Source organism: Euphorbia lathyris, chromosome 5 (assembly GCF_963576675.1).
Source record: "Euphorbia lathyris chromosome 5, ddEupLath1.1, whole genome shotgun sequence".
NCBI classification, from domain to species: Eukaryota; Viridiplantae; Streptophyta; class Magnoliopsida; order Malpighiales; family Euphorbiaceae; genus Euphorbia; species Euphorbia lathyris.
In genome coordinates, this window is record NC_088914.1 from 2,116,249 (window position 1) to 2,130,369 (window position 14,121).

General features: G+C 32.5%; 1 protein-coding gene across 1 annotated transcript; it reads right to left on the minus strand.

Moving 5' to 3' along the window:
• Positions 1 to 547: 547 nt before the first annotated feature.
• LOC136230185 (AP2-like ethylene-responsive transcription factor BBM) lies at positions 548 to 10,510 on the minus strand. Its single transcript, XM_066019164.1, has 9 exons — positions 10,182 to 10,510; positions 8,023 to 8,626; positions 6,630 to 6,712; positions 5,407 to 5,415; positions 5,209 to 5,297; positions 3,886 to 3,959; positions 3,728 to 3,778; positions 2,609 to 2,685; positions 548 to 1,610 (listed from the first exon to the last, which is right to left on the minus strand). Exons 1-9 carry the CDS (start codon positions 10,390 to 10,392, stop codon positions 853 to 855), a joined length of 1,956 nt encoding a protein of 651 aa, XP_065875236.1. The 5' UTR covers positions 10,393 to 10,510; the 3' UTR covers positions 548 to 852.
• Between the last annotated feature and the right edge of the window lie 3,611 nt (positions 10,511 to 14,121).

Below are 14,121 nucleotides of genomic sequence, written 5' to 3' on the forward strand. Positions count from 1 at the left end.
GTACCGGGTACCCTAGGAGTATACTCATACCCATCACGGGTAATGATTTTGATTCCATATCCGTCTCATACCTTTTTATACAGGGAACAAATAGTCCCATTAGGCTCGATTAGTGTCGGGTACCCAAGGGTATATTACCCCTTGCCATCCCTAGTCTCCGGTTCCTCGCATTTACTTAAAACTATATATATAGTACCCGTTGCTAGCCCCGTGGGCCGATTGGTGGGACTCACCTCCGGATTTCTGTTTAGATTTTATTTGTGAAAATGCGAGTGGTTGGATGACATATCGATTCACTTAGATTGTTGTTTTTGTTTTCTATATGTACGAACTTTTCTTTTCTTATTAATATACTCGTATTGAGGACTTGGGATTTGCCGAGTGCGCCAACCTAGTTGTGATGTCCGGTTCCTCAAACCAGCCTTCTCACTTTTAATTAAAAAATATATATATATATATATAAAGAAAAAACAATAATAAATAACAAAAAGAAATCCCATCCTTTGTATATAAACTATAATATTATTCTAAAATTACAAAGTCTGGAGTTAATTAATTAATTAAAAAAACAAAAAAACTATCCGAGGGTCTAAAATCCATCTAAAGTTCCCCAAAATTCATAGCAAATTGAGATAAAAATTACTCTCACATTTGCTATTCTTGAACTTCACTTAAACCCCTAAATTAAGTTAGCTTAATCAACTTACAAAATTAAAAAAAAAAAAATTAAAAAAATTAAATAAAACCCCTTATCAAAATCATTCTATGTATACAAAAAAAAAACCCCATTTTTCGTAACGTTCCGGGACGAGTTAGTCCCGAATTGATCATCACTGCTGACGTGTCATCATCTCAATTCCACACGGTAAATGTCGAAGCTCCGTTCGCAACTGTCGGAACTGTCGGAACCCAATTATACAAATTTCTACCATCATATGAATCAGAAATTGATGAACTCAACATATTTTCATACACTTTCACTTGATTTTCACCTCCTTGATTTCCGTGATCACCGTACACATTTCCTTGATTCTGATCAACCATTGATGCTACCGGAATCGCATACCCTCCTCCTCCGTAATAACCCCCCTGATCCCCGCTATAAATCCCCGAATTCGACCCAGAACTATGCTCAATTGAGGATGAATCCAAGCTCATTAGGTTATGAAGAACAGACGGCTGGAAGAAATTATGCGTACTGTTCGTGTTTCCGGCCAGTTCGTGCTGCTGTTGCGGGTGGTGGAAGTAGCTACCGGAGTCCGTGTCTTGCTCTTGCTTGCACCATAGCTTCTGACTGTACGGGTAATGCATTTGGAAAGCGTTTTGTTGTTGGAATGCTAGGGTTTGCCACGGGTAATTGTTGATTCCCGTGTCCGGGATTAGGTGGGATTCGACGGTGTTTGATGACGCGTTGCGTGTTGTTGTTGTTGTTGTTGTCGGAGATTGGTCTACGTCTTTTAGGCGTTTGGCTGCGCCGCCAATGGGTAATGTGCTGCTTTCGAGGATTGTGTTTACATCGTATCGGGTCATGTCGAAATTTGTGACGGCATTTAGTCCTCGGAATTTTATAGCTGCTATGTCATATGCTTCTGCTGCTTCTTCTTGTGTGCCTATACAACAATTAAAAAAAAGTTCGTTAAGCGTAAAATCTCATGTGGCGTCATATGGTGCAATCGGGAAAATCCGATTCCAAAATTTTTAAAAAAATGCAACATTGATCAATTAGAAAAAAAATTATGTAAATTAAGCGTAAAATTTAATGTAGCGTCATATGGCGCAATAGAGAAGGTTATTTATAGGAGAATCCGATTCCAAAATTATATTGGATCAAAATTCACTAAACGAAACATATGTTAAAGGAATGTTGTACACTCTTACCAACGGTCCTAGTTCAAACTCGGTACTCATTCGGCTTGCAAAAAATTACGTCTTAAATAGAAAAAAAAATGATATTAAGTTAGGGTGTTGAATTTGACCCGTCTAAGTCCGTCAATTTGATATTGGGTTTAGAATTCATGAAAATGCGGTTTATTTCGGGCCGACCCAATATTGATAAAAAAAAAAGAAATATATATAAAGTTTTGAACCTGTTTAGATTAGATTTAGAGATTTGATTTTTAAGCTCAAATCAAGTCACGTCTGAACCCGGTTATATTGATAACGGGTTCGATTGGACTTAAGCTGAGTGTTTTTGGATATAAGTCCGTGAGGCCTAGTCCAACCCTACCACGAAAGAGGTCTAATTATACGTTTTTGAGAATTCACCTTCCACCATATTGAGCCAGAACTCAATTTTACCCGACGAGATTCAACTCGGTTAATAATTTTAAATGGATTTACTTCCTTGAAAGAGAATATAAACGACAAAAGTAAAATCAATAAATTTCTATGAATATGAAGAAATTCTACTGTGGATCGAGACTAGTACTGGTCTCCCCACTCAGATAAGATCACATCAGTAGTTGAATTTACATGGCATGATCTGACTGGATGGAATCAGTATTGATTCCGACCCATTGTAGAAATTTCCGTGCATATGTTGATTTTTTATTTTATTTTTATCTTTATATATATTAATAGAAAAGAATATTAATATGAATAAACTTACTGAAAGTTCCCAAGTAGAGATCTTTATTTCCTGCAACTCTTCCAATCCTTGCTTGCCATCTTCCATGTTGATGGTGTCTGATATTTAAAATAAAATAAAATAAATAATAATAATAATAATTTTTTGGAGAGTAAAGAATAAATTTTGTTGGTCAAAGCACATTTAACAAAGAAAGTTTGTTTTATCAAAAAAAAAAAAACAAAGAAAGTTTGTTGTAATCTATGATACACGGAAACAGAAACAGAAACAAGAAAACGTTATTTATATAAAATAAAATAACAAATGAAAACATAGAAAACGTATAAATATTAAAAATATATAAATATATTTATAAATATTCGAAGTGTAATTAAAAAAGAATTGAACTTATACTTTACTATCAATTTGCACAAAATTATTAAAATTATTTGTATTTGTCGATGGAAACTAGAAATGTAAAAAGGTCGGGGATTCCCGTCCCAGTCAAGGAACTTTACTGGCAAGAATGGAGAATCCCCAATTACAACCCCTATGGGTAGGGTACCCCGATATTATTTCCCCACAAGGATCCCTACAAATTCCCCGATTAAATCTACGTTTAATATATATATATATATATATATATACACACACACGAGAGATTATTTTTAGAGTTAGTAGATTAGAACAATTTTATTCTTTAATTAATCTCATCATTCAACTCAAATTTGATCTTATTATTTATCGTTATACTAGACCAAATAGTAAGAAGATGGAGAAAAAAATAAATTAACTTTATATATACATATATTAAAAAAATAATGAAAGGGGGAATAAGGATCCCCAAGTAGACAGGGAGAAAATTCCCCCGTTTAGATGTTGGAGACAGGGACGGAAAATTCCCAATAGGTCGAGAAGCGAGGATATGAGGAATGTAAGCCTCACCCTGCCCCATTTACATACCTAATGGAAACGGTTTACAAAACCAAAAATGCATTTTCTATTTCCAATATTTACAGATATGTCCCAAAACATGTCATACTAGTTTCCGAGAGTTTTCGTTCTAAAATGAGCACAAATTAATTAATACTAAATAAAAAATTGTTATTTTTTTTAAAAGAAAAAAAAAATAATTTCCATAGGAAAATTTAAATACATTACCTAGTAACACCACGATATATGGAAGCACCTCGAGAAAATCCACTGCTCTTTCTGCAATAATTATAAATTAATTAAAGATTAATCCAAATAAATAATTATTAATTTATAATTATTTAAATTTAGTGAATTAAATAAAAGGAAAAAGACACAGTAATCACCTTCTGAGAGAAGCAACATATTCCTGTCTAGTCATGTGCTTCATTTCTTCCACTTCTTTTTCATAGTTGCTAATCTGCAGATTAATTTAATGTTAATTAAATCCAAATCTCAGTAAACACAAACCTTAATTACAGGTTAAAGTAATTTATTTATATTATAAAAAAACCCTCTAATTAGGATACATAATCCTGATTAATGGGATATTTTTGGGGAGCATTATACCTTAATTTATGTAATGGTTTTTCCACTTTATAATGTCTCAAAATGAAAATACTGTTTAAATTTACGGTATATAATTTATTAGTCTCTACATTTTTATCTAATACATTATTTAGTTCTCATATTTTAATAATATATTATTCAATTTTTAACTTTTGTTTTATTTAAATAGTTTAATCCCTGAAATATTTGACTTATTAAACAGTTTAATCTCTCTATAAGGGACTAAACCTTTAAACAGAACGGAAGTTAAAGACTAAACAGTATATTATTAAAATAGGACTAAATTGTATATTAAGTAAACGTTATCTATGATTGACATGACGACCATGTATGTGTAGGGATGGCAACAGGTACTATATCCACACTAACCCAATACTATCAGACTCTAATGGGATTACCCGTACCTTGTATATAAAAGGGTATGGGACGAGTATAGGATCAAAACCATTACCCGTTAGGGTAATGAGACGAGTATGAAAATTTTTTACGAGGTACCCATTACCCATCATAATTTTTTTATATATTAAAAAATTTTATTATTTTTTAGATGTAAGATGTGATATTTGAACCGCAACCTTTTATTTTTCAACAATAAGCTACTATAATTTTATTAATTAAGGTTAAATTTGTTCAATTTTGAAACGAATGATTTATTAAATTTATACTTTATCAAATTTGTAATATTTTTTATTTTATTTATTGATTCTTAAAGGGTAAGGGTACCCACGAATTAAATAGGACAGGTATGGGGTGCAAAAATATACTTATTAGATTAATGAGACGGGTACGGGTAAGAGTTTTGGATCTGCACTATCTATGTCCGATGTCTGATTTCGAGTCGTACCATAGATGCGATTCGAAATCAGACAGAATCAGATGGACTCTCGACTAGTGACGGTACGATTATAGACAGATTATCTGTAAATGTAAAACGTGTTATCGTATCAGAAAAATCACCCCAAATAGGAAATGTCAATATTGCTAACATTATCCCAGACAAGTTTTTATTTTTTTATTATTTTTTATTAAATTGATTAAAAAGTGAAGTAAATGATTAAAAATACCCTAAAAAGGGAAGAAAAGAAAAGTAAGAACTTTACTGGGAAATTTGTCGTAGTAGTGGTACCCCAATATTTAAGTGCTGCTAAATCATATGCTCTTGCTGCCTTTTCTTCTTTATCATAACCACCTATATATAAAACAATATTTTAATTAAAAAGTGTTACAAGATAATACAAAATTTAATTTTAATTAATCCTTGAAAAAATAAAATATAAGATGCAAAAAGAATCTCTTACCCAAATAAACTGCATTCAGATTTTATTTGCCCCACATCCAGATTGTAAACATCCAAAATGGCAACACAAAGTTAATTAATTAGTCCAAAAATCAAATTAATTAATCAAATAATAAATAATTATTGTTTTTTCATTCGGGTAAATTCCGAAAAAAAAATCCGTAGTTACACTTTTTATCAATTGCATGTATGTGGGTTTTTTTAACGAACGAGAATTAGGATTTTTTTCGAATGGGAGACTACTTAGTTTTTTTTTTCGTTTTGCTAAAAACAATCATCTTTTTTTTACAAACGAGAATTATGGTTTTTTTCGACTAGGAGACTACTTAGTTTTTTTTTCGTTTTGCTAAAAACAATCATCTTTTTTTTTTACAAACGAGAATTAGGGTTTTTTTCGACTAGGAGACTACTTAGTTTTTTTTTCGTTTTGCTAAAAACAATCATCTTTTTAAATAACAAGCGACGACCTTAAAATTGAAAATTTTCTAGAATTGATGTCATTTTAAACAACTTTATGTATTCTGTCATTTAGATGTTGTTTGTTGAGGAGAGACAAAACTCGGAAAATGATGATTGTGGAAAATAAAAAATGTGGTTCTATAGTAAATAGGATACTTAGCAACTTTAATTCTTGGAAATTTTCATTTTGAGGTCGTTAAAAGTCATTTTTAGAGTATCAAACTAAAAACTCATTATTTTTAACGAAAACGAGAAACCACTGTTTCCATTTGGACAAAAAAAAATATAAAAATATCCAAAACGGGGACTTAGGTCTTTTTTTTTTTACCAAGAGATAACTGGGGTTTTTTTCACTTTGCTAAAAACAATAATTTTTTTAAATGACCGGTGATGATCTTAAAAATGAAAAATTCCAAGAATCGATAATATTTTAAGAAACTTTAATTTTTCAACTTTTTAATGAGAATGTTTAGTGAGGGAGCTCCGAAAATGATGTTTTGAAAAATAAAAAACGTGGTTTCATAGTAATTAACAACTTCAATTTTTAGAAATTTTCATTTTAAGATTGTTAACGGTCTGTGTCAAACTAAAAGATACTCGTTACTCAGGAAAGCGATAAACTCAGTAACCATTTTGACAAAAAAAAAAAAAAACGCGGAGATGCAATTGAGAAAAAGCGTAACCATAACGGTTCTTTTTTTGTGTGAATTTACCCTTTTTATTTTTAAGGTAATTAATTTAATAATAATTAATGTAACCCCATACCTTGCCTTCCTTTTCTAGTTTGTCCTTCTCTTCTGCAACTATTATCCCACAGATGTGCTTCATATCTTCCTGTCCATCTATGTCTAAAAAAACAAAATTAAATTAATAAACAAATCATCAAATTATTGCCACATTATAAAGAAAAATAATAATTTTAGAACAATTTTAGGATTTATGAATAAAAAATATAATTGGGTATTAATAATTTTAAAATATAATTGGGTATTAATAGAGATATTGATCCTACTAAAAAAAAATAGAGATATTGATACATTTTTAGTAAAATCAAATTATTTTCCATTTTGTATTTGTTTTGAAATTATTTCTGTGATAATGGTATTTTTGGTATAATAAAGTGCATATTAATACGACCACCGGTGTAAGCAATACATGTCGGAGAAGACAATGCCCGTCTACTTACACCGGGGGTGTATTTATACACTATTCAAACAAGCACATTGATACATTTTTAGTAAAAATCAATTTATTTTCGCTTTGAAATTATTATTATTATTTTGTCTAATTCGCTTATTTGAAAAGGGTAAGAATATCACCACCGATATAAGCATTAAACGTTGGACAACGCAATGCGAAATTTCTCACTCGTCTAATTATATCGAGGGGTGTATTTATACGCTTTTCAAAGAAATATACTGATTTATTTGTATTCTTTTATTTTCTATTCGTTTTGAAATTATTTTTGTCACAATGACATTTTTGGTCTAATACAGTCGTTTGAAAAGCGTATGACTACCACCACCGATGTAAGCATTAGGCGTCGGAGAACCCAATGCCAAATTTCTCATCCATCTACTTACATCGGTGGTGTATTTATACGCTTTTCAAACAAGCATATTGATACATTTGTAGTAGTAAAAATCAAATTATTTTCGGTTTTGTGTTTGTTTTGAAATTATTTTTGTCATAATTACATTTTTGGTCTAATACGGTTATTTGAAAAGCGTATGACTACCACTACCGATGTAAGCATTAGGCGTCAGAGAAAACAATGCCGAATTTCTCATCCATCTACTTACATCGGTGGTGTATTTATACGCTTTTCAAACAAGCATATTGATACATTTGTAGTATTAAAAGTCAAAAAGTCAAATTATTTTCGATTTTGCGTTTTGAAATTATTTTATGATAATGGTATTTTTGGTCTAATACACTTAATTGAAAAGCGTATGAATACCACCACCGATGTAAGCAATACGCGCTAGAGAACACAATGTCGAATTTCTCATCCTTCTACTTACATCGGTGGTGTATTTATACGCTTTTCAAACAAGCATATTAGACGAAAAATATCACTATTTAAAAAAACAAAAAAAACAAAAAACAATTTAAGCTCTTACTATAAATGTGTCAATATCGCGCTACAAAAATATACCTCGTTACACCCCGGTATATAGAAGTTCGTTGTCCAAACGTATCAATAGATTTCCTCGGCACGGATTCAATAGCACCCGTTTGACTATCCAGTCCAGAACTGACTGTTGTCATCTTCTGTTGTTGTTGCAGTTTGTTGTTATTATCGGAGGACGAACTCTGATGTTCTCCTCCTACTCCGTTAATATTCCCTTCTCCGTTAGTAAGAAGCAAAGACTGCGATCCCGTACTCATAGAAAGAGACAAACTTTGAGCACCTCCACCACCGCCATTACCGTTCTTACTCTCCGTCGTCGTTGCCACCGGACCCGGCTGGTTTCTCAGCCATGTTTTGATCATGGACAAACCGAATGAACTATTATTACAAGTAGTACTACTATTGTTATCTTCTCCATTTGTTGTAGTACTATCATTCGGAGCTACGAACATGTAGTCTCCGTTCCCGTGTCCGTTTCCGTGTCCATTGTATAAAGATGGAAGCTTTTGTTCATGATTAGCAAAAGAATCACCGCCGAGGAAGTTTTCTAATTTGGGTTCTTGATTGCATGAAGTACCCATTAACATTGAAACTTCTGAGTTCATTCCCAAACCCCTAAAATTCCAATCTGTCAAAAAAAAAATCAATTAAAAGATTAGAAACTTTAGTGGAAAATAAGGGTTAGGGTTTGAAGTTTGATTAAAAAAAGATTGAAACTTTGTCAAAAGACACAGAAACGGACATGGATACTGAAATAAACTCGGGAATCGTTATTTCTAAAACATAACCTTCATAAAATAACCTTGAAATGACAACAGAAACAGACGGAGTAGGGACACGAAACTCAGAAATGATGCTAAACACAGAAATGGACACGGGAAAACGTTATTTCTAAAACACAACTTTCATAAAATAGCCTTGAAATGACAACAGTAACGGATACAGATAAGGACACGAACACAGAAAGGCTACTGAACACAGAAACAGAAACGGAGACACGGAAACGTTATTTTTAAAACACAACATTCATAAAATAGCCTTGAAATGACAACGGAAAGGGACCAGGATACAGACATGAACACAGAAACGCTGCTAAACACAAACGGAAACGGAGACACGGAAATAGACATGGAAAACATTATTTCTAAAACACAACCTTCCTAAAATAGCCTGGAAATAACAACAGTATGGGATACGGATACGGACACGAAACACAAATGCTATTAAACACAGAAATAGAAACGGAGACACGTAAATGGACACAAAAAAACGTTATTTCTAAAACACAACCTTCCTAAAATAGCCTTGAAACAAAAACGAAATGGACACGAAAAGTAGAAACGCTACTAAAAAGGACTGCACGGACAGAAACAGACGCGGAACAGACACAGATACTGACACGAAATGCAAAAACACTACTAAAGAGGAGTGCAAATATGGAAACAGACACTGATATAGACACGAAAAGTAGAAACTCTACTAATTAGTAGCGGAGTGCAAGGATAGAAACAGATACGAAACACAGAAACGCTACTAAACACAGAAATAGAAACGGAGACACAGAAAAATACTAAAAATTTCTAAAACACAACCTTCCTAAAATAGCCTTGAAACGAAAAAAGACACAAAACCTAGAAACGCTACTAAAGAGGAGTGCACAGACAGAAACAGACGAAACGGACACTGATGCAGACACGAATAGGAAATACAAAAACGCCACTAAAGAGGAGTGCACGACCGGGAAAAGACACGGATACAGACTCGAAACACAGAAACGCTACTAAAAGGAAGTGCACGAAGGGAAACAAACAGACACCGATACGGACACAAAACGCAGAAACGCTACTGAAGAGGAGTATCCAAGCAACATATAGATAGATAGAAAAAAGTACTACAAACCTTGAGATGGGTTGTTTCCGAAAGCTTCAAGTATAACAAAAGAGAGATTATTAGTGGAGTCAGAAGTGGAAACGGACACGAAACGGACACGAATACAAAATACAGAAACGCTACTAAAGAGGAGTGCACCAATAGAAACAGACACAAAACCCAGAAACCCTACTAAAGAAAAGTGCAGGAAACGGATACAGATACAGATACAGACACGAAACACATAAACACTACTAAATACGAGTATCCGAGCAACATATATGGATTGATAAAAAAAAAAAAGTACTACAAACCTTGAGATGGGTTGTTTCTGAAAGCTTCGAGAATACCAAAAGAGAGATTATTAGTAGTCTCAGAAGCAAGATCGAAGCACTCGCCGGTACCGGAGATTTGATCGGAGTTAAAATCACCGCCGTTATGATGATCAGATTGAGAAGGAAGATGTTGGGGGGAAAGAGAGAAACCTAACCAGTTAGTATTATTATTATTCATGGAGGAAGCCATAAGTAAATATTCAAAGATTGGATTTTTTATGAGGACATGAATGAAGAAGAAGAAGAAGTAGAAGGGTCAAAAATATTAAGTTGAATATGGGTGATGATATAATCTCTTACTGAAACAAATGAAAGATTCATATAAATACAGACACTTTCTCTCTCTACCACTTTCTCTCTCTTGGAATCATAAATAGGGCACTTCTTGTTCTAAGTGCGGTTCTTGGAGTTTTCACTTCCAAATGAAGTGTGAAATGTAAAAAATAGAGTGGAAAATGGTGGGTCATATTGTAAATAAATATAGAGAAATTATACAATACTTTTAAAATAATTCACTCGATCAATCAATCGATACTAGTATATATTTATATGGGATAAGGGTCAAATTTAATGTTTTAAGCGAAATACAAATTTAGTTCTAGCGCATGAAATGATGCACATTTAACTTTATCGTTTTCAAAGAAAATAAATTTTGGCCCTGCGCTATCGAAAATTAGAAAATAATGTTTTGTTTGTCTATAAAATGAAGCAATTTCGTAAAATTTTTGTTGGCTTTTTTTGTAAATGTATTAATAACACAGTAAATATTTTAAACCGTATAAACAAATATTGTGATTAACTTATATATATATATATAGTAGATTTAGTTTTTAGTATTTAGTATTTTAATAAAAAATTTGTAATTTTATTGGTAATACATTAAATATCTTAGATACAATTGACATTTGAACGGTCTGAAGTGACCGTCAAATACCAGTTAACCCAATTTTTTTCTAATTTTCTATAACATAGAGCTAAAATTGATCTTGTTTGGAAACGTTAGGGTTAAATTTACACAACTTAGAGCATCTCCAAGAGACTCTTAGTGCACTCTCTAAAAATAATATAAATAATTGACTCTTAGTGATTTAAAAGTGACTAAGATATATCATCTCCAACAATACTCCTTATATTCACTTCTTATTTATTATTTTATAATTAAAATTATCAATGATTGTTACATTTTCCAATAGTGAAATGAGAGAGACTCTTTAATAATAAATTATTAATAAAAAATGAATTTAAGAAGCACTAAGAGGTGGTGAGAGATCCTCTATTAATAGAAAGGATGGAGAGACTATTAGTGATTTGAGGAGCCACTAAGAAGTTGTTGGAGTTAAATTTTTATTCTCTCTCCTCAAATTTTAACTTAAGAGTCAATTTAAGAGGCTGTTGGAAATGCTTTTAGTACGTTAAGGCTAAATATGCACTTCCTTTAAAACGTTAGGGTTAAATTTGGTCTTTATCCCTATCTATATTTTTAGCACTTATCATCTCGCATGAAATCATACGTGTTGATTGGTCGGGTGTATTAATTATTTCACGAGTACGATATAAGTTTTCGTATATATAGATTTTGGTGCAGTCAACATAATAAGTTAGTTAAGGACTAAAAAAGGTTTTAAGTTTGATTTCCGCTAAATATATTTATATGAAGTGATAAGTCTTAATACGAGAGAATCTGTAGAAATATACCATCGTTGAAAGAGGTTTCTTCGATACCTGAGGTAAGACAGATGATCAGTGTAAGGTCGTTGATCAACAACCCTAATATGATGCCTAAGTTACCCTATTATAAGATAAAGTATTAAGCAATTGAGAGTTGTTGCAATAGATCAGCGTGTATATACCTTGAACTGTAGAGTCGTGTTCTACTACAGGGAACTCAAGGGTAAAATTGTCAATTGGTGTGAGAACATTTCCTTAACTTCCACAAAGGATATGTGTCAACTCTGGAGTGGTGGTCTATAGGTAGTTAGTAATATATTTGAATTGGAATTCGTTACTCATTGACGTGTTTGAATGGTTCTGATTCTAGGAGGATTTGGGAAGTATCACATTGGTCCACATGTCTTGAGGAACGTGTATTTCTATTTAGTTTGATCTGATAGTTCTCCTTAATATAATCGTTCCTATTAACTTAAAATGAGAACATGTATACACTATTTATTGATTTTTTTTTGCATGGATTATGAAATCACAAAAAAAAAAAAAAACGTAAAATCTTTTTTAGAACCATCTGATATACAACTGATGCGGGGTATGAGAACAAAATATATGTATTTTTTTTAATGATGTCTCAAATTAACTCGATATGTTGACGTGAGAGGTAAAATTGCTCTTCATTGTCAATTTTAGAGATAAAATCACACTATTTTATACATTAAAAATAAAATTGCTTTTAACCGTCCACGTTCAAGTACTTTTACACCTTATCCCTTAATTTATTACTAGGAAGTGGCCAAATCCAATCTCAATCTTGGAATTCTTTTCTAATTTAAGCCCCTTTGTGTTATGTTGTGTTGTACCAAATCCAATCTCTCTCAAAATCTAAAGTTTGATTTACTAAAATAAACATAAAAATAATGAAAAAGGTGCACGAGCACCTTATATAATATATAGTTTGAATTTGTACTATAGTAATTAAATTTATAATTTAATAAGTTCGCAATCCAAAATTATACTATATATACATGTTGAACTTATCTTCATATGCAATTTGATAATTATTTTATTATAAGTATAGATGATGACTATGTGAAATTAGGTAGTAACACATGGCTCTTAAGTATCATGTAAGCATGTGGTTTCTTAAATTTGAAACAACACCTTTAAAGTTCAAATATAAATAAATTGAATGGATTTTACCACATTTAATAACCACCAATAATGTTTACAATACCTAATTAATAAACTAATTTCACTTAATTAGTTGCTAAACTCAATCTATAATGTATATTTCAGAGTGTTTGTTTCAGCTTTTCTGAGCAGCTTTTAGTGTCATGGAACCAATTGAATTTATATTAATCTCTGACACACCCCCACACGTAAATGCCCATTGGACTTCAAGCATACACAACACAGACTGTAACATCATTGCCCAATACTATGTAGATATTGTTTGTTGTGGCTCAAATTCAATACATTAGGCATCTCAACTTTAAAACGCGTCTTCATTTATTGGATCCCTACCTTACTAATAATCATCGTTCACTTTCTCTCCATTTTTGAGGTGGCATTCACTTCATTCCTGCCCATATCGCCATCCCTTAGGATCGTTCCTTGCTCGGACTTTCTACCCCCGCGCCACCCACTCCGGACCGGGTCGTTACAGATCTACCAGCTTCCACCTGGTTCGTCTCCAAACTACACATCGTACATAGAGAGTCAGCTTTGATACCAATTGTAACATCATGGTCCAATACCATATAGATATTGTCCGCTTTGGTCCAAATCCAACACATTGGCCCTCACGGCTTTAAAATGTAGCTGCATGTATTGCATCCCCACCTTACTAGTAAGCCACAGTCAGTCTCTATCCATTTTTAATGTAAGATTCAATTCATTCTTGAACCCATCGTCATCCCTTAGGGCCGCTCCTTGCTGAGGCCTTCTACCGACTCCAGATTGGATCGTTACACAGACTCATCTTACCATGTGTTGAAATTTAATCAACAAATAGAAATGCAAAGATTCAAACCCTTGACCACTTGGTATATGAGGCTCTGCTACCATGTCATGGAACCAATTGAACTAAAAGTTCAATCACAATGGTATATTAATATCCGACACACACTCACACGCAAATGTTTATTAGGCTTGCAGAATGTACAACGCATATTTATCTGATCATGTGTTTTTAATTCTACCAATTAATAGTTGTCAAAATTCGAACCATCGGCCGTTTGGTCTAGAAAAA

Bases quoted from the DNA above. Each gene is read 5' to 3' on its own strand.
- LOC136230185 (XM_066019164.1), bottom strand. From the start codon at position 10,392: ATGGCTTCCTCCATGAATAATAATAATACTAACTGGTTAGGTTTCTCT. The intron at 8,627-10,181 runs GTTTGTAGTACT...TTTTTTTGACAG, and splicing joins CAGAAACAACCCATCTCAAG to ATTGGAATTTTAGGGGTTTG. The intron at 3,960-5,208 runs GTAAAGTTCTTA...ATTAATCTGCAG, and splicing joins CTACTACGACAAATTTCCCA to ATTAGCAACTATGAAAAAGA.